General features: G+C 36.5%; 1 protein-coding gene and 1 pseudogene across 2 annotated transcripts; one reads left to right on the forward strand and one right to left on the reverse strand.

Moving 5' to 3' along the window:
- The first annotated feature begins 8,032 nt into the window (after positions 1 to 8,032).
- Positions 8,033 to 11,859, forward strand: LOC121992290 (beta-1,2-xylosyltransferase RCN11-like). Of its 2 annotated transcripts, XM_042546572.1 has the most exons (4): positions 8,033 to 8,739; positions 9,601 to 9,750; positions 10,647 to 10,866; positions 10,933 to 11,859. In XM_042546572.1, exons 1-4 carry the CDS (start codon positions 8,101 to 8,103, stop codon positions 11,367 to 11,369), a joined length of 1,446 nt encoding a protein of 481 aa, XP_042402506.1. In that variant the 5' UTR covers positions 8,033 to 8,100; the 3' UTR covers positions 11,370 to 11,859. The 2 variants fall into 2 exon arrangements, with proteins under 2 accessions (XP_042402506.1, XP_042402505.1); XM_042546571.1 differs by having other exon boundaries at positions 10,647 to 11,859.
- Positions 11,860 to 12,055: 196 nt separating this feature from the next.
- LOC121992291 lies at positions 12,056 to 14,685 on the reverse strand (annotated as a pseudogene).
- Between the last annotated feature and the right edge of the window lie 8,788 nt (positions 14,686 to 23,473).

Genomic DNA, 23,473 nt, shown 5'->3' on the forward strand with positions numbered 1-23,473 from the left:
TGATTGCACACCTTCACTCGAGGATTAAGGAGCTCATCACCAGACTTTCGAATCTCAGAGAAATGGTAAGTAATCGAGATTCGCTAAGGTATGCTCTTAATACATTCCCTAGGAATACAAAATGGGCATCACTAGTAGATGTCTTCTATATCTCTAAGGATCTAGAAATTGTTATCTTAGAATAATTATTTTCGACTTTTGAAGTCCATGAGTTGAGATGTGCAGATACGAAAAAGGAGTCAACACACAACATTGCCTTTAAGGCAAGGATGGACGAACAAGACTCGGAATCCTCCCTTGAGGATGAAGAAACAACAATGATGGTAAGGCGATTTAAGAAATTGTTTAAATCAAGAAAAGCTAACCATCCGCAGGGTAGAAAGAAAAGGATAATCAGATACTACCACTATAATGAAGAAGGGCATGTTAAGGACAATTGCCCTAAGCTAAGGAAAAAAGATAAGGACAAAGAAAAGAAGCCTGTCCAAACAAACAAGTACAAGACTTTAAAGGCGACGTGGGACGAAACGTCGCCCGAATCGAAAGTTGAGGCATTCTCCGATCTTACGTTGATGGCAAGTCATCAAGATGAATACGAAGAAAGCTCTTCTGAAATGAGTATTGAGAGCATCGATGAAGGAGGAGCAACATTGGAAGAAAGTAGTAGTTCAGGGGGAGCCACGGACAACGAGATTGACAAGGTAAGTCAGGTACGATCTCTCCCACCTGACAAGTTGTTTAAGTTTACAAAATTATTAACCAAAGATTGTTGTAAATTTGAAAAAAAAAATTAAAATTTTAAAATTAATTTTAGTAAAATCTTGCCCATTAGAAGAGTTTGATAAAATAAAATTAGAAAATAATATTTTGCAAAAAGAAATAAGTAACTTGAAAAATCATGCATGCTCATATAATACAAGTTTTAGAAAGTTCAATAACCTAAATTGGTATTTTAGATACCACAAAGGACAAATTTAAAACATTTCAAAGAAATATATCCCTAAGAAATTCCTAATCAATCCAGTTGGCTGGAACCTATATTGGGTTCCCAAGTCTTGTCTAACTTAAACTTTGTTTAGACTTAGAGCTTTCAGCGAGAAAATTAAACATTTAATTTCTTTATACGGCTTTGTCTAGAAGTGGTTGATGATCCAATAACCAAGAAGGTCTAGTGGCTCTCCATAGTCTGAAAGTCAAATATTGAAATAAAATATTTAATTGACTAACTGATAAAACATTAAAATTGAAATTAGATAATGCTTTGAATAGTTATTCAATTTATTTTGGAAAATTCTAAACTTTTTTGCAAATCTATTTAACTTCTTAGAAAATCTTTCTTTTAGAATTTTCTTTTAACTTAAAAATTGTTTAAAAATCATTTTTTTAAAATGTATTTTACTTGGAAATTTTTTTCCTTTGAAAATTTTTTTACTTTACCAAAATTTCTACAAAAAATTAATTCTTGAAAATTTTCTTTAACTGAGGAAATTTTTCATTTTTTACTTAGAAAATATTTCTAAAATTATATTTTCAAAATCAGAGTTTACTAAGAAATTTTTGAAAAAAAAAATCCCTTTGATTTTTATTGAACCTCATTTTTTTTATGTGATCAAAGGGGGAGAAAAAAAGATTAAGTCTAGGGGGAGGTAGCTTGAAATTAAATTTTCTATTTTTTTGTGCTTTATTGCAAAATTTATTTTTTACTTTACTTCATGTCTGTTTACCCTATCTTAACTTGGGTTGCTCACATCAAAAAGGGGAAGATTGTTGGAACCCCAAGGTTGTTTGATGTGATCAAACAAGTTAAGTTAGAACCTGTGGTTTTTTATCTTTGTGTCTAAGTGTGCTGGAGCTTAGTGTTGGTTGCTACTCGGAAAACCTATAGGTTCCACTGTACAAAAATTTTGTACAAAGGTCTGAACCTTTTCCTAGCTACCATGTGTTCTTTTAAATTAAATTTTGGATCGCCTGCGGAACTTAACACGTTTGATCCAAAACTTAATCTATTTGTTCTTTTAGGTTTTGACTTGGATCTCCTGCGGAACTTAACACGTTCGACCCAAGTCTCCTTAAGTTATTAATTCCATTAAATATTAATTTCCATAAAAGGTTCCAAGTACTGACGTGGCGAGGCACATGGCCTTCTTGGATATGGGAGCAACCACCACCGACTAGACAAAACCTTTAATAGAAAGCTAATATTTAATTTCCTAAAATAACTTTAGGTTAACCAAAGAGAGCAATCAAATCACAAGGAAAAGAAAGAAACAAAAGAACACAACTTCGAAAAAACATATTCGAAATTCTAGAACGTAAGCCTCTTGTATTTGGTATTATTTCCATAAATAACTAGCATGATGCGGAAATAGAAATTACTAGTTATACCTTGTAGAAAAACCTCTTGATCTTCTACCGTATTCCTCTTCTAACCTCAGACGTTGTGTGGGCAACGATCTTCCAAGACGAGAACCACCAACCACCTTCTTCTCCTCCAAGCAAGGTTCGGCCACAAAGGAAGAACTTTACCAAAGAAGAAAATCAAAATACTAACCAAGCTCCAAGAGATGCTAGCTTTCTCCTTCTTCTTCTTCTTCTCCAAGTAGTATCCGGCCACCACAAGAGCTCCAAGGAAGGGAGAGAGGTTCGGCCACCACAAGAGGAAGAGAGGGAGAGGATGGCCGGCCACACCAAGGAACAAAAGAGGGAGAGAAAATAATAGAGGTTGTATCTCATGAAGGCACCCCTACCCCTTCTTTTATATTCCTTGGCCTAGGCAAATTAGGAAATTTATTTACAATAAAATTTCCTTAATTTCCTTGACATGATTTATTTGAGAAAAATAAAATAAAATTTCCCAAATAAACTCTAATGGCCGGCCACATCAAGAGGAAGCAAATTGGACAAGTTTCAATCAACAATTAAAACTTTCCTTATTTGTTTCCGGAAATTTTAAAAAATAAAATTTCTCTTTAAAAATCTCTTCATGGTTAATAAAAGGAAATATCTATAATTTTAATTTTATTAACATGTGAATAATTTTAAAGAGAAAATAAAACATCTCTCAATCTACAAATAAGGAAAGAGATCTAATCTCTTTCTTTAATCTTTGTAAATCTTTTACAAGAGAGATATTTTAATTTTAATTCTCTTTTAAATTAAATCTTCCACATAATAATAAACATTAAAATTAAATTTTCTTTTAATTAATTATGGCCGGCCCTACTAGCTTGGGTTCAAGCTAGGGCCAGCCACCCTAGGCCGGCCCTAGCTTGGTTCCCAAGCTAGCTTGGCCGGCCCCCTTTAGGTGGGTATAGAAGGTGGGTATATGTGGGTATAGAACTCTATAAATAAGAGGCTACGATAGGGACCGAGAGGAGGAATTGGTTTTGGTCTCCCGATAAAATTAAGCATCCCATGTTCAACACACAACTTAATTTTATCAATGATAATTCATTCCACTAGAGAACTATCATTGAACTACCGCACCAATCCCAAATTACATTTTTGGGCTCCTTCTTATTATGAGTGTGTTAGTCTCCCTGTGTTTAAGATATCGAATGTCCACTAATTAAGTGAGTTACTGACAACTCATTTAATTAATATCTAAGTCCAAGAGTAGTACCACTCAACCTTATTATCATGTCGGACTAAGTCCACCTGCAGGGTTTAACATGACAATCTTTATGAGCTCCTCTTGAGGACATTATCAACCTAGTATCACTAGGATACAGTTTCCTTCTATAATCAACAACACACACTATGAGTGATACCATTTCCCAATTTATCGGGTTTATTGATTCATCGAACTAAATCTCACCCATTGATAAATTAAAGAAAATAAATATCAAACATATATGCTTGTTATTATATTAGGATTAAGAGCACACACTTCCATAATAACTGAGGTCTTTATTCCTTTATAAAGTCAGTATAAAAGGAACGACTTCAAATGGTCCTACTCAATACACTCTGAGTGTACTAGTGTAATTATATAGTCAAGATAAACTAATACCTAATTACACTACGACTTTCTAATGGTTTGTTCCTTTCCATTCTGGTCGTGAGCTACTGTTTATAATTTATAAGGTACTGATAACATCATCTTCTGTATGTGACACCACATACTATGTTATCTACAATATAAATTAAATGAACAACTACAAACAAATGTAGATAATTAGACCAAATGTGATTCTTTATTCATAATGAATGTTTACAAAGCTTAGGCTTTCAGTATACACTCCAACACTTAGAAGCATAGGAAGTTGAGCGGAAGATGTGGCTAGCGAAAATGATGACATGGGAAAGAGCCGACGGGCTCAATGCGTCTGAGGGACGAGGCACCGCGGAAGAGTACATCAATGGGCGAGAAAAAATGTGTGCGACGTTCGAGGGACGAGAAGCCAGAGCGGAAGCCTACTCGAGGAGAAGGTCGAAATTGGGTTCGGGTGAGCCTTATTTCGGTTGGCCGAAATCACCCAAATGAGCGGAGCTGAAGTGGAAGACCCGTAACGAGGTGAGCAGCACCGGAGCAAAGGGCCCGAACCAAAAATTCAACAACATTGACTTTGAGGGTCCGTGCGCCTTGGATCGGCTTGGAGAGGTCCTTCACTCTCCATCTTCTTCTTCCTCTAGCTTCTTGCTCTCTTGGCGGTTAGTCCATAGAAGAGCGACCTTGCTCTGATACCAATTGTAGGGACCTTTGTGTCCGCTAGAGGGGGGTGAATAGCGGTTCATCGCGCGCTTGCGTTGGTTTGCTTCGTCTTGATGATGATATGCAGCGGAAATGAAATACAAGACTCACACAACGCTAACAAGTAGATTTACTTGGTATCCACCTCAAGAAGAGGTGACTAATCCAAGGATCCACACACGACACACTATCTCCACTATAAAACACTCCTTCTCGGTCGCAGCCGGAGGCGGAGAAGCCTCGTACAAACTCACACACAACGCAAACACAAATACAAGAAGAAATTACAAGAATACAAGTAAATACACCTTTCTTCTTGTTACTTGGTGTTGCCTCTTGAACCTTGGAGATGCTCCCTAAGTGCCTTCAAGAACTGGCGTGAGTGTTGGAGAAATCGCTGTGAAGATCGCACAAAACTCGCAGAAAACATATCGCAAAAATCTGTGAAGAAAACACTCCGCCCAGGCTTTAAACAGTGCTCCCAATCGATCCAATTCATCCCCAATTGATTGCCACATCAGCACCGCTTCATTGCAGTCGTCCATCACCTGCATCCTGCGCAACGGTCACTTCCCAATCGATTGACCGATCGATTGGGACTACCTGAATCGATCGCCCGATCGATTCAGCACCTTTCTGTGCTCTCGCGACTACGTGCGAGCTTCTGCTGCCCAATCGATCGAATCGATCGCCCGATTGATTCAGAGCCTTTTTGTGTTCTTGCGATCGCGCGAGAACTTCCCTGCCCAATCGATCGGCTGATCGATTGGCAGCTCCCAATCGATCACCCGATCGATTGGGAAGGCTTCTGTGCTCGCGATTTCACCTCCCAATCGATCGACCGATTGATTGGGCCTTCCCACAATGGCAGCACACTCCAATCGATCGACTGATCAATTGGACCTTGGTTCAATCGATCGCCCGATCGATTGGACCCTGGTTCAATCGATCGCCCGATCGATTGGACCCTGGTTCGATCGATCGCCCGATCGATTGACCAGCCTGGACTTGACTCAAACTCAAGTCCAAGGCCTCCAACCCAACTCCTGGTCAACCGTGACCTGTTGGGTCTCCATGCCTAGCATTTGGCCACACCCGACCAACCTCGAACTAGCCTTCTAACCTCCTCCATCAGCCTCGCATCCCTCGGATATTTCCAATCCTTTACGCCTTGCCTTCAGGAGCTTCCTTCGGCCTCATCCTAGTTGTCGGATTATACCACCACACTCGACTAACCTCGAACTAGCATTCTAGCCTCCTCCATCAGCCTTGCGTCCCTTGGATATCTCCCTATCCTTCACGCCTCGCCTTCATGAGCTTCCTTCGGCCTCATCCTAGTTATCGAGTTCTCCTTGCCAAGTCACACTATGACTTACCTTGCCAAGACCACATGCTTGGACTTATAACCTTTGCCAAGATCACACTTGGACTTTCCGTTGTCTGGCTCCTCACCAGGACTTTCTCCTTTGCCAAGATCACACTTAGACTTTTCAATTTGCCTAACCTCCAGTTAGGGCTTCCACCACTTCCTAAACTCCAGTTAGGACTTCCAATTTGCCTAACCTCCAGTTACGACTTCCACCACTGCCTAAATTCCAGTTAGGACTTCCATACGTCTAACCTCCTGTTAGGACTTCCATACGCCTAACCTCCAGTTAAGTCTTCCATACACCTAACCTCCAGTTAGGATTTTCCCAGTCAAGTCTCCTGTCAACTTTGACCTACTTGACTTGTATTCTCATTAACCTGGTCAACTCTTTGACCATCTCCATAACCGGACGATTGCTCCAGCAATCTCCTTATATTGTCAAACATCAAAACTCAAATCCCGACTCAAGCTTGACTCAACTCAAGCTTAGTCAACTTGTCAAACTTGACCTAGGGAAATTGCTCAAACATTAATGACGACATTAAACCCAGCATTAAATGACAATAATTTGATCATTTATTGCAAGCAAAGTGAGAGCTCCTAAATAAGGAGGCTGGATCTTGTGCAAAGAGTAGAGCGGAAGATAAGCGAAAGAGAAAGCGAGAGGAAGAGCAAGGAGCGAACCTCTGCCCACCCGTGTTTTCCCACAAAAACTCTCTCAGTCGTGCATCTGCTAGACTGAACTACTCGTGATAGCACACAGGTGTATTCTCAGTTCACCATGAATAACTAATGTTTGGTTGTGTTAGTGGTTTTACTGTTGTATCCTGAGAAACAGACAACCCGAGAGAACCTCGAAATATAATCGGAGGTGGGGCGAATCTGTTTCAAGGAAACTGCAATGAGCGCAAGCCTCGACATCTTACTCGGTGAATTCTCTTTCCAACTCGGCAATCAACTCCGCGACTCGGACCACCGGAAGTTTGGCTGAACCAGCCCCGATGATAACATGAGATTATCATCTTAAGTCATCTCGATAAATAAATTAAAATTAATTTTTTATAATTTCAATCCATTTAATTTTTTAATATCTCCTATAACAAATTATCGAATAAGAAATTAGAATTTCTCTCTCTAAACGTTATTCCTCGATCCCTTATAATTAAGATCCTATTTGATTTCTAATTATATTTATATAAATTTTAAGATTCACTGTGGTATATTGTAAATTCGAAATTATATGCGAAAAAATAAATAATTTTTAAAGGATCTATATGCAAAATATCCACTCATATTTTCCCTAAAAAACTCTCTCAGTCGTGTATCTGCTCGACTGAATTACTCGTGATAGCACTCAGATGTATTCTTAGTTCGCCACGAATAACTAATGTTTGGTTATGTTCGTGGTTTTACAATTGTATCATGAGAAACAGACAACCCGAGAGAACCTCGAAATATAGTTGGAGGTGAGGCGAATCTGTTTCAAGAAAACTGCATTGAGCGCTAGTCTCGACATCTTACTCGGTGAATTCTCTTTCCAACTCGACGATTAACTCCACGATTCGGACCACCGAAAGCTTGGCAGAACCAGCTCTGATGGTAGCCTGAGATTATCATCTTAGATCATCTCGACAGATAAATTAAAATTATTTTTTTATAATTTTAATTTAATTAATTTTTTAATATCTCCGATAAAATTATCAAATAAGAAGTTAGAATTTCTCTCTCTAAACGTTATTCCTCGATCCCTTATAATTAAGATCCTATTTGATTTCTAATTATATTTATATAAATTTTAAGATTCACTGTGGTATATTGTAAATTCGAAATTATATGCGAAACAATAAATAATTTTTAAAGGATCTATATGCAAAATATCCATTAATTAAAATCGTCATTTTTTAATAACAACATCTTAAAACGTCATCGATTTTGAATTAGAAAGTTTTAGGGGTTAAAATGATGTTTTGTCAACGTATGGACATTGTAGTGGACATTTTGACTCATCGACGGCGAAGAGAGCGAGCGGCGCAACGAGATGACTCTGCGGCAGCGCCGACTTCTGCTGCGCACCCTCCTCTTCCTCTTCTCCCTCAACGCCGCCACCATCGCCTTCTACCTCCTTTTTCACTTTCCTCAACGCAGCCCGGCCGTTGACGCCGCCATCTCCACCCAAACCCTAGACAAGGACCGCCAACAATATCCCACACTTAAGCAATGGCCGACCCTCCCCTCCTTCCTCCCGTGGATCCCCTCACCCGGCCCGCCCCTAAGCTCCTGCGAGGCCTACTTTGGCCACGGATTCTCCCGCCGGATCGACGCACTCGGCGCCGGGGAGGACGGTGGCGGGTGGCTCCGGTGCCACTACAGTGAGACTCTGAGGAGCTCCGTGTGCGAGGGGGCTCAGATCCGAATGGACCCCTCGCGGATTATCATGTCTGACGGCGGGGAGAGTTTGGAGGTGGTGATCGGCCGCGGGGAGGAGGAGGAGCTGCCGAAGTATGAGTCCGGGGCGTTCGAGATCGATGGAGGCAGCTTGGGGAAGGAGGGGATGAGGGCCGTGGATGAGGAATTCCTTGAGAAGTATGTCCAGCGAGGCGAAGTGCAATCCCACACGATGCGGATGCTAATGGAATCGATGCGGTTCGTTGGCCATCAGAAGCTGGATTGCTCTGAGGTAAGAGATTGTTAATTCTCTCTACTTGAAAGGATCGTCTGATTGATTCTTCTATGACCTCTTGTTCTGATAAAGAAGGAATCTCCTCAGCAGATCAATGTGAATATTGGTGTCAATGTCTTATCCCAATCAAACCTACAATTTCACTACTTGACCCATTGGTTCCCTAGAAAACATTGACTACCCTACAAATTTTTAATTTTTTTTCCCCGGTTTGTCAACTGATTAATAAGCTTTTGAGATATAATTTCTTCTCTGGATAACAAAATGTAACAACCTCTTATAATGTGACAATAAACCAACTTGTGAAGAAATATATCTGAAGTAGCGATCTTGTTCTACATCGATGTATTTTATAGTCTGAATATCATAAATTCACTCAATACACAGCTTCATGAACTCAAACTATCGAACTGTTCCATTACTATGCAAATGCAGCTTTGATGCCCTTGAGCGGAAACATGCTTTGAATCTTATAAAATAATCCTTCTGTTTTTATTCCCTTAAAATTGTGGGATCGCTTCCCCGAAATCACATTCTTCGATGAGAAATACATAAAAGAATAAGATGTTTCTAAGCAGATGACTGCTTATTTTGGCAAAGAGAAACTATTGACAACATTTATGCTTGGCAATATATAATTGATGTTTCTTTCTATTTAATATTTATCAGCAGTTCTGAATGCAGATTTGGGAAAATCTTTTGTTTAAACAAATTTTGATTAGTGTAGAAAATAAAAGCGATGGCCATATATCAATATCAATTGAAACAAACTAAGATATGTGTTCGTGTAGTTTGTTAGTATAATATTTCTTTGTAAAGTTACTAGATACGTTGCCTTTGTTAATTCTTTTTCGACAGTGGATTGAGGAACCAACAGTGCTGGTGACACGTTTCGAGTATGCCAATGTTTTCCATACAGTTACTGATTGGTATAGTGCATATGTCAGTTCCAGAGTTACCGACCTGCCTTATCGGCCTAATTTAGTCTTTGTTGATGGTCATTGCAAGGTATATTGTTTTTCTCTACCCTTATTTGATACTTTTTGAGTATGGTGTTTTCCAGAATTTTGAATTTACAGTGAGTGGAATCCTAATAAACATGTTCTCCATTTTTGTTTATCATGGTATATGTTCATATATTTGAGCATTTCGCATAGGAAGAGAAATAAACAATGGTATTAAGGCATAGGTTTGTTTCTGTACTTGGATACAATCTTTTTGAATTTTTGACAATTGGTTCATTTTGCTCCTAAAACTTTCATTTGATGGCCATGTGACTTGGATAAATTACCGTTGGGGGCTAGTTTCTTATGTCGCATGATAAGGATGGATCAAGCACTCAATTAAAGGAGTCAATAGCAAATAATAGTAAATTTGTAGGGAAAAAGACTGTTATCATGTGTTAGTGATTGCTCTTTGATTCATTTTCCATTGACATGGATGCACAACACAATTGCAGAGAATCAGTATTTTTATTTTTTTGTTTCATTTGACAATTCAATGTTTACTTTACTTTCCACTTTTCAAAATTGAGTATAAGATCATAAGGATTTAAGGCGATTCAGTAATTCGACATTTTAAATCATCGACTGAATGATAAGCCTGGTCATTTTAGTTAATTTTAACAATCGAATGAAAACCACTTCAAATTGCCTATTTCTGAATATCCTTGAACCTCTCAGTTTCATTAAGTTTGCTCACTTGGATTATATGTCTTCTTAAAAGCCTCAGCAACCACCTGAATACTTTTATGGGATGACGTAGCTTCTTCAACTTTAGTTTTGTTTGTTATAGGTGTTAAGATAAAATTACTTTTGGCCTGCTCATTTAACACCTATTTGTGTTATTGATTCTCTCCTTTACATAATTAATTGGTCATTTACTTGTTGGCGACACTTAAACAGACTCAACTGGAAGAAACCTGGGAAGCTATTTTTTCTAGCGTTCGATATGCTAAAAACTTCTCGGGTCCAGTATGCTTTAGACATGCAGTTTTTGCACCACTGGGGTATGAGACAGCTTTGTTTAAAGGACTAACACAACACATAAACTGCCAAGGAATATCTGCTGGAAAACTTCGTCAAGACCCTGACATACACAGAACTGCCCGACTATCTGAATTTGGTGAGATGATTATAACTGCATTTGGCCTTCTGGGGAAGCGAGATTTACCAAGGGATCCATCTGTAGGCTATAATGTCCTTTTTGTGCGCCGTGAAGATTATCTAGCACACCCTCGCCACAGTGGAAAAGTTGAGTCTAGGTTAAGCAACGAACAGGAGGTTTTCGATGCAATAAAGATATGGGCTGCTAGGCAAGATAAGTGCAGAATAAATGTAGTGAACGGTCTGTTCGCACACATGCATATGAAAGAGCAGCTGGAAGCAATTCAAGAAGCTTCAGTTGTTGTCGGGGCACATGGAGCTGGTCTCACTCACTTGGTTGCTGCAAGAGAAGGCACAAAGGTCCTCGAAATCATCAGTAGCATGTATAGACGCCCACATTTTGCATTGATCTCAGAGTGGAAAGGATTGGAGTATCACCCCATTTATCTTTCCGGATCATATGCTGTACCTGCTAAAGTCATCGATGAGCTTAGCCACATCATGGGCAGCATTGGTTGCTAAGATCAAAATGACTAGTCATCGAGACAGGCTGCTAGCACGAGTAAATTAGATGGCTTTGGGTTTGTTCGCAACCTATTGAGCTAGCAAATGAACAAGTTAGAGTGGAAGACATTTTTCTTCCAAATATTCTGAAATCTGCGCGCCTCTACTAATGTGCGAGGTGACTACATTTGCTTTATCCATTTGAAAGTTAACAAATCTGGTTTTTCTCCCCCAGGTCTGTCAATGAAAAGGGAGAAAGTTTTCACCCGAGGCAGAGACAGCAAATTGGGCAGTGTATGATTGGATTCGACAACTAGATTACGTCCATAGACAATTCAGAGAGCGAACTAATGAGGGTTTGAGTGTGCAAGTCAAAATAACTATTTTTGGTTCTGAATGCCCTTTATTCTGTTTGCAATTTCCATTCTTGCTCTATGGAGTACTGGAATTGGACCGTCTGTTGTGTTGTTTAATATATTTGCCATGCAATTTTCCGATGTTTTGAAAATTGATATTCACTACGAGTTTTGGGTTGGAATGAATATGTATACTAGTTTCATGTCATATATTGTCAATGCAGAACCTATTGAATTGGAGTATGATCCAACAACAAAAACAGACACGAGATAAATTAACATACATGCTTAGCTTTACAACGCGTAAGGAAAAACAGTTGGGAAAAGAGTACCAGAATCTTGAAACTCTTGATGCAAACAACCATTAATTTCATATAAAAAAAAACATAATTTAACCGCTTCCACGGACTGATAACACCTCAAAACTGAAAAATGTCAGGAGAATCTCCTACTAGCAAAAATTATTCAACTCAATAAATTTATAATAGATTTCGTCAGTGTCTTGTAAAAAGGAGCACAGCTTCACTATGCACCACCTGATCCATTCTTACCAAAGACGATCAACTGCAACTTGTCATAACCAGCCAGCACACCGGCACCAGCAACCGCGCGAAGTATGTTTGCACCGGCACCCTTGAAGAGAGACTTGGCACCCTCGTTCTACAAAATTTGCGAGAAGGCATCCAAAGAGCTCTTGTACTTGACGGCTTCTCCAGAGGTCATCATCATTCTTCTTCTAACCGTGTCAATGGGATACGACGCAAGACCAGCACCGTTGGTGATCAGCCAACCCAAGGCGAAGCTTGCAAAGAAACTATCCTGCAATCAAAACAAAAGGCATTTGATGGTTGCAAGTATGTGGTGCAAGTTCCCATTAATTTCTCAAAGAAGGTACAAATTAAATTATTAAATAGATCTATACGCGAGAATTGATATACCAAAAGTAGAGAAAAGATTAAATGAAGTGCACAAATAGAAGAAGAGAATCTCCGACAAATTTCTGGTGAGTAGCACTGGCTTCAATGAGTCATACATTCCAAAGTAAAGACCACGGTACACTTTGATTCCAACGCATGAAATGTTAAAGCCTCTATAAAGCCCGGCAATGCCATCCGATTGCAAGGTCTTCCGGTAAACATCGACGAGGCCATTGAACTATCTTCCTCCCCCTTTCTTAGCTGCCTTGGCATCATTTGCGAGACGTGTACGAGCATAGTCCAAAGAGTAAACAAAGAACAAGGAACAGGCACCAGCAGCTCCACCTGAGGCAAGATTGCCAGCAAACCACTTCCAGTATCCATCTCTGTCTTTCTTAAAGTTAAACATTCGCTTGAAGTAATCCTTGAACGCAAAGTTCAGTGCCTAGCAAAGGAAAAAATGGAAAAGATCAGCGATTAGAGCTGACAGAAAATAAATCAATACTTATATAAATGACTCGTGTCGAAGCATAAAACATATGAACATACCTGAGTTGGGAAATAACGAATAACATTAGCAGTGTTTCCTCGCCACAAAGACAAAGCACCTTCTTCTCTAATTGTACGGCCAAACAATCTGAAATTCCTTTATAAGGTTCAGAGAGCCGACCAGCCTTGATCATTTCGTCCTGATTCTGAATTAGCAGCTTCACTCGTTCAATAGGAGCAGCAGCTGTCTAGGAAACAGCAGCAGAAACTCCGCCCATGAGAAAATCAATAGCAAAGTTTTTAAATCCTTTCTCAGCAGGAGCCTGGGAAAAAACAGGTGATACAGACACAATAGCAGGGAGTCCATTATTCCAACTTTCCGCATGTGTGCTTGGTGTCTGAAACCTCCAACTTAAGCAGTTTGCAATCGTGAAACGTCTCTCGTACATGGAAGGATTATACAAGCTGCATCTCTGAGATAGCACATCTTGTGAAAATCGAGACCTAAGATGGAATTGGCTAGACAATTTCTGTAATACACTTGGGTGATTAACCTGATCAGCCATGTTGTAAACAAAGGATCTATACATCATCCACAATCAAAGTCTGTCAAGCTTTCCAAACGTAAAGCAAAGAAACAACAGCATAAATTAACAATGTAAACAAATTCCGTGTCCACCAAGTATAATCGATAAGTTAAAGTCACACTTAAGAAAGAATAGGGAAGACATAACTAATTGATCAATAATCTCAGATCATCTTCTATGCTGCAGTGAATGTATCATCATGCACTTATAAATTGTAAAATATCTGACCACATTAATGCATAATCACACAAGTATTGTGTATTTTAAACTACCATGTTTGCGCCGTTACACAGATAAATGAATTATGTATCGCCATCACATTTCCACCACATCAGGATAGGTAAAAAATATCTTCAAGCAAAAGATATAGTTGTATAGGATTCTAGTTCATATTATTTAAATTTCTTAGTTAAGGAAGTGCCACACAAAAGCATCAACTATCTATTCTATTGTGAATGCACAGTCCAAAGATCAAGATCACCACTATTGAAAGACACGAGAATCTTTAAGTTGGGCAATTTCATAAATGTAGATATCAAAAATAGAAAGACACGAGCTACAAGTTTTAAGATCGATAGTGCCCCTTCCAGATCTAAGTGCTAGAATAAAATCACGCCCAATTTAAATAAAGAAAGAGGTAGCATACCATTCCCAATCTGCGCGAATTACAAAAAAAAATATATTACTTCTAAAATACATGAACAAAACCGATCTAAAGGAGAATGGCTCAAAAGATGATGAAGCATATTATAAGGGCACAGATTTCGCAGAAAACAAATCGACCAACTAAAAACACAAAGAAACCTAAAAATAACAATCGATCCGCTCAGATCTCTACTACCAGCAAAAATGAGAAGGCAATCAGAAATGATCATAAGAAATATAACATGAGTAGATCTAGAGGGAGGAGCAGGAATTTTACCCTTCGAGCTTCAGAAGTCTTCCTCTTCCCTCTTTTCTCGGAGCCGGTGGAAAAGGTTTCGACTTCTAATATTTTGAATGTGCCAAAGATGTTTTTTTTAAATAATAATAATAATAATAATTATATGCTCAACAAAGAATCGTAATGAAATATTCAAAGGATACATATAAAATGTTGGAGCCGGGAGGTGTTTGTTTGGGGAGTTTGGATGAGAATGAAATGAAATTTGTACTTGGTTTGGGAAATGAAAATGGGATCTACGGATTCATTCCTTTAAATAGAGGAATGGGTCATTCCCCACTAATATGAGGGGTATGGGTATTATTCCCATTTCATTAATATTTGTAATCAATCTCATATCCTTTCTCATTCCCTTACCCGAACCAAGCGCCTCCTAAGTGTTGGTCCTAGCCTATGATTTGAGAGGATCTAAATTTTTTTTTTTTTAATATTATGTATTATAGATATGTAATTGAGGTCTTGAATAGTTGGACCCAAATTTATATTTCAGAATCTTTAAATATTGTCTTTTACTTTTATCTTTTTAGACATGTAATAGGGGCCTTGAATAGTTGGGATCCAAATTTAATTTGGATCTTTTTTTTTTCCATCCGGACTTTCTCGGTAAAAGGATCGGAGCTAGATAGAACTCATAAAAAGTAAAATGATGAATCATAAATTTATGTGTCTATTCTTGAACATTTCATTGAGATTTGAGATTTGAAATTTTTCATTAAATGTATCGTAGCATGGTATAACTATTTTTTTTAAAAAAAAACTAATTAATTTTTTCCCCTTAATGCTCGCAGAAATACCTTAACTGCCTCACAGAAATAAATTTTCAAAAAAAATATTTAATTCAATATTTATCCTTTCAAGATAGCTCACGCATAAATCAATTCACTAAACATTTTGATAAAATATACTGAAATAATTTTTCCATTTAAAATTTAAAAATAAAATGGATATTTGCTTGGCTTTTCTTGGCTACATTAAATATTTGTATTTTAAAAAAAAACGTCGATGATTGTTTAATTGTCTTTTCAGCACATTCTTTTATTAATGCACATACGTGTGTAAAAATCATTAAAATATATAAATAATTTGTTTATCTATATTAAATGTCTTTTGTTTAATTTTTTAATAAATAATATTTTATGATTTATGCAAAATTATTCTAAGATTTGTATATGCTACCATTATTTAAAAAAATTTAAGTTCAGTAGGTTCATGTTGGATATCATCGATCCATTTCATCCCACGATTTTTTTTTAATTATTAAAGTAAATAAGAAAATACTCACAAGCCTCATCTAAGTAATTATTATTTCATGAGAAATTTTTTTATAGTACATTACAATTGAAATTCAATCTTAAATATTTGATTAATTATGTAAAAAATAACCATTGCACAGTGAGAAGGATTTTTATAGTAGGGTAAACACTAATATCTTTTCATAATAGTGGCGTTTGATTTAGAGGTCTGGAAATGAAAGAATAGATTCATTTCTAAACCTTGTATTTGGTTGATGGAAATGGAATCAAGATTTTGGAATGAAACCTAAAAATTTAGGTATGGATGAAACTCATCCCTCCTTTGAGTTTTGATGGAATGGAAATAAAAATTAAGTTTTGGACGAAAATACCTTTAGTATATTTGTTTAATTTTTTTTTTTCCATTTCACTCTCTCTTTGTTCTCTCTCATCATACTTTCTCTCTTATTCTATCATCACATTTTCTCTCTCAACATACTTTCTCTCTTTTCATTTTCTCCTCATTTTTTCATCATATTTTCTCTCTTACCGTACTCTCTCTCCATATTTTATCTCATCACATTTTCTCTCTTTTCATTCTCTTCCATCTTCCATCACACTCTCTCTCCTCATTCGCTCTCATCACACATTCTCTACAATTTTCTCTTATCATACTTTCTCTCTCTTCATTTTTTCTCATCACTCTTTCTTTCTCAACACACTTTCTCTCTCATCATACTTTTTCTCTTCTCAATCTCTTATGTCACGCTCTCTCTCCTCATTTTCTCTCATTTCATTTTTTCCAATCATATTTTCTCTCTCGTTATTCATTCTTATTCTGATTTATAAGAGAAAATCAAATGGCTTACTTTTTAGTTTTTTTATTTTTTTTAATAATGTGAAACTTTTACGGAGGAATCATGACATCAGATTTTACCCGTCAATATAGGATGAGATGGGCAACGAGAATGAAGTGGGTCAGTGAGTTGTGATAAGATGGGGGTGTTGTATGTAGATTTTTTTTAATCATTATTAAAAGGATGTTGTATTTAAAAATAATTTAATTTATTCTATTTTTAATCTGAAAATTATATTATATATATTTTTAATTGATTAATCTTAAGAGTGGTCGATATTTATCTTATAAACCTTTTTTACCGGTTATTGTAGTAAATTAAAAAAATACTTATAATAAAGAGTTCATTAGTCCAATATTTTTAATTAAACTATTAATTAAGAAAAATTTATCCATTAATTTATAAAATTAAAATTTATTCATGGGATATTTTAAAATTTGAAAATTCGCATTACGCTATACCATTGGGCCGGGCCTTGAAATTATATTACAGTACAAATACTGCAATTTTAAATCAAATGTTATTTTTCTTTTTTAAAACTTAATTTAATAAAAATATTATACATAGAATGTTTTTAAATTAAAAATATTTATCAATTTAATAAATATCATTTTAAAAAATTTATATCATTATAAAATTATTAACCAACTATTATTAAATAACTACTATAATAATTATATTAATTGATTAATTATTTGCATAATAATTTAAAGATGAGTTTAAATATTTTTAAATGATTTTAATAAAGTCCAAGTAATTTAATACTCAATTTAATTGATAAATAGTTTTTAATTAAATTGATTTACTTTAATACGTTGGACAGTTGATTTTACTTCTATTTTTTTACGCAAAGATTGCGTTTTAATAATTAGAAATATTGTTTAATTTTTACTCAATAAAAATATAAAATATTATTTTAATATTTTAACTATAAGAATGTATTTTTATTCATTTTAAATTTTAATAACAGCTTTTTATCGAACTGTATAGGTAAAATTTTGAAATTATCAAATAGATTAATTTTAAAATGACTAAATCATATACTCACTCCCTATAAATATTAGTCAAATTAATTTTTATTTAAAAATCAATTTACTAATTTTTAACCTAAGTCTTATAGATTTTTCTATGTACTAAAATTTTGAGCAAATCAGTCGGTTGATAATAAAACTAAGACGATTGATTTACTTTTGTATTAATTGGGCAAAATTAGTTGATTAACCAAACGATCTTTGATTGATATGAAACTAGTTCATATATGTTCATCTAGTTCTCCTAATTATATTCATACCCTCAAACGTCAATTTGACCTAATATATTGAGAATAATAATTTTTTAATATGAATATGTTTAAAAAATCTAATTCTTGCTCAAAAAAATAACTGCTCTTAATATATTGAGTTAAATTTAGGTTTAAAGACATGGATATAATAAGGAGAACTAGACAAGCACATAGGAACCAGTTTCATGTTAATCTAAGGTCGTTTGATCCATCAGTCGAAATGTGTTTGAAAAATCTAATCTGTATTTAAAAAATCATTGCTTTCAATATATTGAGTCAAATTGAGGTTGAGAGCATGAATATAATCAGGAGAACTACCTAAGAAATTAGGATCTTGCTTCATATCAATCCAATGTCATTTTAGGCAAAATCGGTCGATGGACCAAACGATACTAGATGGACATAAAACTAGTTTATATGTATTCGATCGACTCAAGGTCTGACCAGTTGTATGCTTATAGACTTGCACAGGAGAAGTAGGGAGCTGAGCCCGGTATACTCGGCTGGCTCTGTGTTCACCCGGATTTATGATAGAAGTCCTACTTATATATATATATATATATATATATATATATATATTATCAAATCATTGCTTCCAAACATGTGTTAGAGTGTATACTAAAAGCTTAGTTTTTTGTAAACATTTATTTTTTAAATAAAGAATCACATTGGTCAAATGTCTACATTTATATGCTAAGTGTAGTTGTTCAATTAATTTATATTATAGATAACATGGTGTGTGGTGTCACACACAGAAGATCATGTTATTAATTCATTATAAATTATAAACAGTAGCTCATGACTAAGATGGAAATGAACAAACCATTGGAATAGTCGTAGTGTAATTTGGTATTAGTTTATCTTAACTATAAAATTACACTAGTACATTCTGAGTGTATTGAGCAGGACCATTTAAGGTAAGTTCTTTTTATACTGACTGCATAAAAAAACAAAACCTTTGTTATTATGGAAGTGTGCGCTCTTAATCATGATATAATAACAAGAACATATACTCAATATTCATTTCTTTAATTTATCAAAGGGTGCGATTTGGTTCGATAAATCAATAGACCCGATAAGTTGGAAAATGATATTATTTATATGGTGTGTTGTTGATTATAGAATGAAACTGTGTCCTAATAATCTAGGTTGATATGTCCCCTTGAGGAGCTCATAAGGATTGTCATGTAAACCTTGCAGGTGGACTTAGTCCGAGATGACAATGAAGATAAGTGATACTACTCTTGGACTTAGATATTAATTAAGCGAGTTGTCAGTAACTCATTTAATTAGTGGACATTCTATATTTTAAACACAAGGAGACTAACACACTCATGATAAGAAGGAGCTCATATAATAATATGGGATTGGTGCGGTAGTTCAACAATAACTCTTTAGTGGAATGAGATATTATTGATGAACTTGAGTTGGGTGTTCGGGGCGAACACGGGAAGCTCAAGTTCATCGGGAGATCAAAACCAATTCCTCCTCTCGGTCTCTGTCGTAGCCTCTTATTTATAAAGTCTTATACCCACCTTCTTACCGATCCTTAGGTAGTCGGTCAAGCCAAGCTTGGAGCCCAAGCAAGGACCGGCCAAGACATGGCTTGGATGGGTTGAAGTGTGGCCGACCTAACTTGAACCCAAGCTTAGGTGGTCGACCACAATTAAATTAAAAGGATTTTAATTTTTAAAATCTTTCCTCACGTGGAAGCCATGATTTAAAAGAGAGTTTTAAAATTTAAATCTTATCTTTTATAGTTTCTACAAAAGATTAAGAGAAAAGATTTGATATCCTTCCTTATTTGTAGATTGAAAGGAAGATTTTAATTTTGAGAAAACTTTCCTTATTGTAATCATACACATGTTTTAATAGAGAGATTTTAATTTATAAAAGTTTCCTTTTATAACCAACCATGAAGGGAATTTTTAAAGAGAAATTTTTATTTTAAAAATTTACGGAAACAAATTAGGAAGTTTTAATTTTGTGTTTAAAACTTTCCTTGTTTGGAGGAATTGAGGTGGCCGACCACTTTGATAGAGAAAAGGATTTTTTTTAATCAATTAAATTTTCCTTTCTATGGCAAAGAAAATAAGGAAGTTTTTAAAACCTTCCTTATTTGGTAAGACCAAGGAATATAAAAGAGAGGGTAGAGGTGTCTTACCTCATAACAATACATCTAGTATTCCTCTCTTCTCTTCCTTGTGGTGGTCGTCCCTCATCCTCATCCTCTCCTCCTTTTCTTCTTCTTTGGCCGACGGCATTAACTCTCTAGGAGACTCTTGGTGGCCGGATTTCGCTTGGAGAAGAAGTAGAGAAAGGAGGATTTGTTTCTTTGCATCCTTTGGAGCTTAGTTAGTGGCCGAAGTTCTTCATCTCAAGGAGTTTGTTGATTGGCCGAAACTTGCTTGAAGAAGAAGGAAGCTTGGGTAGATTCTCGTCTCGGTAGATCGTCGCTTACACGACGTCCGAGATAAGAAGAGGAATACGGCAGAAGATCGTGAGGTCTATAAGCTATAAAAGATATAACTAGTTATTAGTTTCCGCATCATAACTAGTTCATCCTTTTATTTAGATCTTGAAATACCAAACACAAGAGGCTAATGAATCTAGGTTATCGAATTTATGTTTTTGATTTTGTGTTTCTTTTGTTTTTCGAACTTGTGATTCGATTGTTATTTTTGGTTAAACCTAGGGTTACTATAAGGAAATTAAATATTGAATTTCGTTGAAAGGCTTTGTCTAGAAGTGGTGGATGCTCCCATACCCAAGAAGGTCTAGTGCCTCGCCATGTTTAATTTGGAAGCCGATCTCTGAAATTAATATTTAATTGAATTTGTAACATAGGTGGATTTGGATCAATAATGTTAAGCATCGTTTGCGATCCAAGTCTTAACCACTAAGAACAAATAAGTTGAATTTGAAATCAATAATGTTAAGTTCTGTTTGTGATTCCAAATTTAATTTCTAAATAACACAATAGGTTATTAGGAATAGTTTAGGACTTGTACAAAATTTTTATACAGGAGAATCGGTACGATATTTTGAGTAGCAACCAACACCATGATCATTGTTCACAATGAAATTCTAAAATTATTATAAGGATAAAATCTGAAAAATGTTTCTTATTTAGGGAAAAAAATCTCCATGTTCCTATCTAAAATTAGATAAAACAACATGTTGGGTTGGTAACCTCAATGTTGACTATGAGAAAACTTTGAGCTAGAAACAGAGAGCATCGAGTGATCTTGTGTATCATAAAAGATAAATAAAGAGAAGAAAACATCAGCGATGAGGCCAGGGAGGGATTCCGGTGCAGGCACTCCACTACTCAAGTCAAACAGGCGGTCGAGAGAAAAAAAGAATACAATGAATAGTAGAAAAGAATAGTGGGCTCTGAGTACGTAATCTTACCTACTTGTGCCTTTAGAAGAATACCTCTTATATAATGTCAATTTTCCTTAGTGCATGAATATCGATGTATTTCCAAAAAAGGACCGACCATTCTGACATTCCGACACCTTTCAGAAAATGGACTCATCGTTTTTGTACTTTGTATGATAGAAACTTCCATTGTAAAGACTGCACAGGGAATATTCCCTTAATTCTTTGACAACCATTACACAAAATGTCAAAAAGGAATATTAGGCCGTTGGGCTGAGGGACCCTTAATATGCTTCGTTGGTAAGCCAACCGAGTCTCCTTTGTCGTCTAATCGGCCTTTGCTTATGGTTGGGGTTGGGTTGGCTAAAGAATGATGAACCTTTTGGGGACTCAACTTTCGCTCAGCTTTTTCGCTTGGCCAAAGAGTCTGGTCCGGTCGTGCCATGTGCCTAGCATGCCCAATCAGATTAAAGGTCTGATCGGCCAAACCACTCTGTTGCGACACCTGACTCAACTCTGAATGACACCGATACAACTCGAGCTTTCATCGATCCTGAGAGACTCGGGATCCGATTGGACCAAAGGTCTGATCGGCTAGACCACTCGACTGATGCATGTGACCATGCTAGCCTCGAGTGTTGACACCTACCACCACCTCAGTCGACTTTCTTCACTTTGACCCTAACTTTAGGGGGTCCAACATTATTTGCTGTATTACAAATCTACCCTTCAAGTTTAGTCAAAGGAAGCTGCAAGCCGATTGACTAGACACTTATGTTTCTTGTGTCTCTCGTTCTCTAACTAGACGCTCAGTCCTTGTTCCATCTCCCAGTCCAAGCTAACATCACACTGGTGTCTTGAAAACTAGGCACATCGCTCACCATTAATGCTTAGTATGATAAGCACGCCTTTTTACCATAAGCATGCTTACAACCTCTCATTCATAATAAATGTGGCCTATATATTTCTGTCACATGATACAAACATGTGAGAAGAATATCTAAAATGACAGACCACTATTGAGATTTGATATTTTTGGTGCAATCGACCTTCAGGGTTTTGATGTTTGACAATGTACTTAAGTCTGGTCAGTTTGACAAAGGGTTGATCTAAACAGAACTTAATGTTTGGAAAAGAGAAGTCTAGTTAGGACTAGATGACTAGTTAAGGTAAGTCCTAACCGAAGGATAGGTAGGTAAGAAGTCTACTGAGTGACTAGTCCTAATTGGAAGTTAGATAAGTGGAAGTCCTGGTGAGTAAAGTCGGGCCCTAGTGAGTGAAGCTATGTAGTGGAAGTCTTGGTGAGTGAAGCTGGGCCCTAGTGAGTGAAGCTAGGTAGTGGAAGTCCTGGTGAGTGAAGCTGAGCCTTAATGAGTGAAGCTAGGTGGTGGAAGTCTTGGTGAGTGAAGTCGGACTCTAGTGAGTAAAGTTAGATGGTGGAAGTCCTCATGAGTGAAGCTAGGCAATGGAAGTCCTACTGAGGAAAGCTGGGTAATCCTAGAGGGAGGTAATCCTAGGTAATGAGAAGTCTTAGAAGAGTAAACTCCAAGCATGTGTGACTAACCGATTTTCGGTTGACTAGACAAGCGAATCCTGAAATATGTTAATATTATTTTACTTTACTATTTTATCTATTTTTTTAACTCAGTGTTGCAGGTAAGTCTTACTAGATCAGCTTGGTCAGATACTAAGTAAAACTAAAGAAATTCCAAATAGGTCTGGAGGACTAGATGGTTGGTTGGCAGGTAAGTGGAGGCAAGTCACTAGAGGAGAGTGACTTAGTAAGGACGCGTCTCAGTTGAGGGAACAGTAGACGTTAGTCTAATTTAGGTCTATTTTGGAAACCTAAATTGAAACTTTGACTATATCTTTGTATGGAGGATAAAGTCTAAGTCATAAATTAATCATATTATTATTGTGCTAACTTTGTTTTGCAGGTTAGATATTTTTGTGTTGGGCTGACACAGTTTGTAGGGAAAAAGGAGCACAAAGTGCCTTGGGTGAATTCATGCCTTAAGTACTGTTCATGGAAGGTGCCTTCAGTCGGATAAGGAAGAGACGTCATCGATGATAAG

Source organism: Zingiber officinale, chromosome 6B, assembly GCF_018446385.1.
Source record: "Zingiber officinale cultivar Zhangliang chromosome 6B, Zo_v1.1, whole genome shotgun sequence".
Lineage (NCBI taxonomy): Eukaryota > Viridiplantae > Streptophyta > Magnoliopsida > Zingiberales > Zingiberaceae > Zingiber > Zingiber officinale.